General features: G+C 49.8%; 1 protein-coding gene across 1 annotated transcript; it reads right to left on the bottom strand.

Annotated features, from left to right (window-relative positions):
* Positions 1–3,060: 3,060 nt before the first annotated feature.
* On the bottom strand, positions 3,061–3,863 carry LOC127331586 (heavy metal-associated isoprenylated plant protein 27). Its single transcript, XM_051357757.2, has one exon. It carries the CDS (start codon positions 3,756–3,758, stop codon positions 3,282–3,284), a length of 477 nt encoding a protein of 158 aa, XP_051213717.1. The 5' UTR covers positions 3,759–3,863; the 3' UTR covers positions 3,061–3,281.
* Between the last annotated feature and the right edge of the window lie 712 nt (positions 3,864–4,575).

Here is a 4,575-nt window from a genome sequence, read left to right as displayed (position 1 = left end):
TCGTCCTCACGTTTTCCCCACTTGTTCTACTTGCTGAATTTGGGTGGCTTTTGTCCGAGTGCTAGAGCGGTCGGCTGAAGAGGAGAGATCAAGTGGCGTAGCTTAGTGTCTCAAGCTCCGCCAATGGAGAGATCACGTGGGGAACATGAATAAAAAGTTCAAGTCTATCGTTATCTGATGGTGAACTGAGTGCTAGCTCATGCCAAGACTTGCCAGTGTGCAACCAGCGCAACCGTGTTCAAGTTTCAGTGGGAACCGAATTAAACAGGTGTTATCTAGTGTGTATAAATTCGATGTTGGAGATGTCCCACCATCTATCTAACAACATATAGCTAAGTGAGAGAATCTTTCCCTGTTAGTCAACATTTCTACCGTTATCTGATGCACCAGTATCATACATAACATTCTGTAACATAATTTTGTGTGTTTCCATGCGAAACCTTTGGCTTAGCTGGCTCGGGGCCAAGTCGTCAGAGCTGTGATTAGTTCCTAGCTTCAATGCTAACCTTTGACGGCCAACTTGCCTAAGCGGTCGTGTCGACCCATATAGTCTCCTCGGCCCATTCTCTGAAAGCATTTCGGTCATGGGTCCTTATTCTCCGGCTTAGCTGGCTTGAGGGCCAAGTTGGCCGAAGATAGATGTGATTAGTTTCTAGCTTGTATGTTAACCTTTGCCGGAATCTAGGTACTTGGTACCCCATTAACCTGTCATATGTCAACGCCTAAACGATAGAAAAATTATCTCGCTACGTGGGAAAGAAATCTTGTTAAAAGTAGTAACACAAGAAATTCCCTCCTATGTGATGCCCTTGTTCAATCTACCTAAAGAAATTTGCAAGGCCGTTAACGATGAGATTGCAAGTTTTTGGTGAGGTGATGATGAGTCCAGAAACCGGGTGCATTGGTTCGCATGGTGGAAGGTGTATATTCGGGAAAACGATGGCGTAATGGGTAAGGTGTATATTCTGGAAAATGATGGCGTAATGGGTAAGGTGTATATTCACGGAGGAATGGGTTTTCCTGACCTCAACAACCTAATCTAATCTTGCTTTAGTTAATTAAGTTGCCCCGTGTAGCTCCCACGCTCTTCTTTGAAATTTCTCTGAACTTCGACGTCAAAGTTGTTGGGCCAGTTGCTAACGAATTTAAACTGATGAAATAGTTTGTGAATAGGCTAATTGGTATTATGCACAGAACAAAAATGATGGAAGCGCACAAGAATGCAGGCGCCAACATGGTGTCTCTAAATAAGGTATAACTTATCTCATTTCATTACTTCAGTTTAAGTTAACTATGCATGGTATGTAGTGTTAATGCTAATTGTTTTCGATGCGAGAGAGCGTCTTGCTAAAATGCACAAGCTTCCTGTCATGAGATGAAAACTGAACTAGTGAAGAAGCTTAAGTCTGGGACATATCACCGGTTCTTTGAAGAAGGACAAACTTAAAGCATCATCAGCAGAGTTGGCGCAGAACATGAAGCCCCAAAGACTGCTGTGAAACCAGAAGTCTAGAATTTGGGAAATGCATGTTTGGAATCGGCCCAACAGCTTTGACACCGAACCCCAAAGATTCTTTTCCTTCTCGTTACGAGAGTGCGCGGATTGTACGGAGCTGATCTGCCTCAGTGCATGATATCTTAGTAAGACATGCATTCAGTTATGTCGATGGACAGACAGGGCCAGGTGCTCTCGGGCGTCATGGAGCAACAAAATTAGCACTCGCCCTCACCAGTTAACCACTCAGTCTCCATCTTCTTTTGGCTCCACTCAACTCAACAGTTGGTAGGATCCAAAATCGAACAGGCCACAAGTCTGAGACGGGACGACCCCAACCCTAGCCGCCACACCCACCGCACCCCCTCCTCCCGCCGCCGCCGCCGGTGGCGCCGCCGGGCAAAGCCCCGGTGGCGTGGCGGCGGCGGGGGCTCCTCCTCTCGCTGCGCCGGGAAGCGCCCAGCCTAGTCTTCGCGTGGTGCTGCGGGACGGCGTCGAGATGGTGGAGAGGCGACGTCGCGTCGGAATAAGGATGCTGGAGCTCGATCCCCATCTCGGCAAGGCCACTTGTGGCGGCGCCGGCGAGCTGCTGGCCTGGTTTCCTCTCAGATCTGCGGATCGGGGGAGGGTGGATTCCCCGGGCACGGTCGAATTTCGACCATGCCGTGGAGTTTGCGGAGTCTGTTCTGGTGTCGGAGGAGTGCTGATGTTGTTGCCTTCTCCTCGGCCGGCCGTGGTGGCGAGGGAGAGGAAGGAGATGGCACCACTTGTCTTCCTTTTAGGGTTTGTGTTCTTACGGTGGATTGCGGCTGTCACGTCTTGCGGCTTCTTCGGCCGGCCTTGGTGGCGAGGGGAGGAGGCGGTCCGACGTGGCGACGCCAAAATCGGCCAGATGGTCGGGAGAAAGACCCTTCTTCCTCCTTGTCGGTATGATTTGCTGCTGCTGTTTTTCTTCCTCCTCGGCGGTGATGCTGGAGGGAGTTCCTGGTTTGCCCGGGCGGATGGCCCGGCCGCGGTGCTGGACCGGTCGGTTGACTCGAGTTCCCTTCCTTCCGGAAGGGACACTTTTCGCTGTACTCAAAGCCAAAGATGGCGACGGCTGCTGCAGGCGTGTTGGATTGGTGTCCATGCCTTCTCGGCACTGGTGTCAAGGAAGGAGGAAGCAGCGTGGTGGCAATTGCACCGTGGTCGAAGATGATGACCTGCTTGCGCTTGGTTGTAGTTCTTTCTGCAGGGGTCTTCTCTCAAGTTTATGGGATGATGACACAGGGCTCCGGAGATCTTCATGGGCTATGGTGGTCTTAGGGTGTTCTAGGTGTTTTTGGTCCTTTGTATTTGTGTTTCTCTGTACTTGTAAGGGTCAACAACTTTGTATCTTTCCGTGATATGAATGCAGAGGAATTCTCAAAAAAAAAAAAAAAAAAAAAAAAAAACTCAACAGTTGGTAAAATCGGAGTGATTTTGATTTTTGAATGCACCGAAAATGGAATTAATTAAACAGATACACTAGTGTACAATACACGATCGATGGAAATCGATCCTAGCTCAGAAGAAATGAAACTGTCTAGAGAGGGAGGGAGGCAACTATGCAGGTATAATTTACAGTTTTGCTCACGAGATGTAGTGCAAAATAATTACACAGGCAAGCAGACAAGCTAGCAGTACATATAGATCATCACAATTTGTACACTTAACTAACCAACAAGCTAGAGTAACTACTAACTATAGTACCGGAATACTTGGAACTTAAGGACTGGGGACGATGGCTAGAGCTAGAGCTAGTCAGCTACATGATGGTGCACGCCGCGTTTGGGTTTTCGTCGGAGAAGGCGGAGGTGTACTTCACCTCCGTCGACGAGGCCCTGGCGAGCGGCGCGGCGGCGGGGTCGGCGACGACGTTCCTGACGTAGCCTGGGGGCGCCTTCTTGTCGTAGGCGCCGGGGGCGTAGGGGTGCGCCACCACGTCGTAGGGCACGTACGGCCACGGCTCCACCTTCTTCCCCGTCTTGCGCGCCACCCGCCGCATGACCTTGGAAGGGTCATCGATGTAGCCCGTCACGGCCACCTTGTTCTGCTTGGGGATGACCTCGACGCCGGTGACGCCCTTTAGGTGATGGACGGCCTTGCGGATCCGGCGCTCGCAGCCCTCGCAGTCGATCCGGACCTTCATCTCCACCGTGGTGAGCTGCGGGCGCTTCTTGATGCGCCGGCGGGTGCGCAGCGACGCCGGGCACATCTCCGACAGAGCGTCCAGGATACCCATCGATCCAAGCAAGCTTAAACGATTTGTGTGTTTCTCTTGTCGATTCTTACTCGATTTGTTGCACCTCGAAAGCTCTCTGAAGTAAGGCGAGACGAAATAATGGACGACGGGAGATATAGGTAGCTCCGTTTGCAAGTTCGGCGCGGCGGACGGCGACACGTACGGGGAGGTGCGTGTCAGAAGATGATAGGAGATGGCGCGATTGCTCTCTGGATCGACCTGATCGAGTGATCGGGACGCGGGACGGGCACCACACCGCAGCCACACGTCGGCAGATACCTGGGATCTCTACGACTTGCCGGAGGCAGCCACGACAGACGACACCCAAAATAGATTGGGGCGAAAGACAACTCGGATTGCTACTCTGAATCTTCTACGGAGTAATAATCACGCAAAACAGACTATGAAATGAACAAGCAAGAGCCGTCATCCATTTTGTTACAAGCAATAGAGCATATATCAAACCAAACCAACATAGACACAAGAATTCCAACCTAAAAAAACCCCTCTAACAAAGAGATGAAAAATCCACACCGACAGTAAAACTTCACTCTCGTGGAAAAGTTTACACGGAATTTCACATATCTAATTTATCCCGTGCTATGGCTTACAAAAGGTATATGGTGGAAACCTAGGTTAACGATGATCCAAACTATGGGAGTCGCTCCGCGTATTACAAGTTAGCCTTTGTATGAATTTTCGATCATACTATAAATAACTTCACATTGAGACAAATTCTCTTCTTGCGACATAAATATCAGTAAACTTAATGTAAACACAACTACCATACTGAAATCTTTTGAAAATAGTTGCAAGC

Source organism: Lolium perenne, chromosome 4 (assembly GCF_019359855.2).
Source record: "Lolium perenne isolate Kyuss_39 chromosome 4, Kyuss_2.0, whole genome shotgun sequence".
NCBI lineage: Eukaryota > Viridiplantae > Streptophyta > Magnoliopsida > Poales > Poaceae > Lolium > Lolium perenne.
This window is presented reverse-complemented; position numbering and strand designations above follow the sequence as displayed.

Coding starts and splice junctions, on each gene's coding strand:
- LOC127331586 (XM_051357757.2), bottom strand. CDS start 3,758: ATGGGTATCCTGGACGCTCTGTCGGAGATGTGCCCGGCGTCGCTGCGC.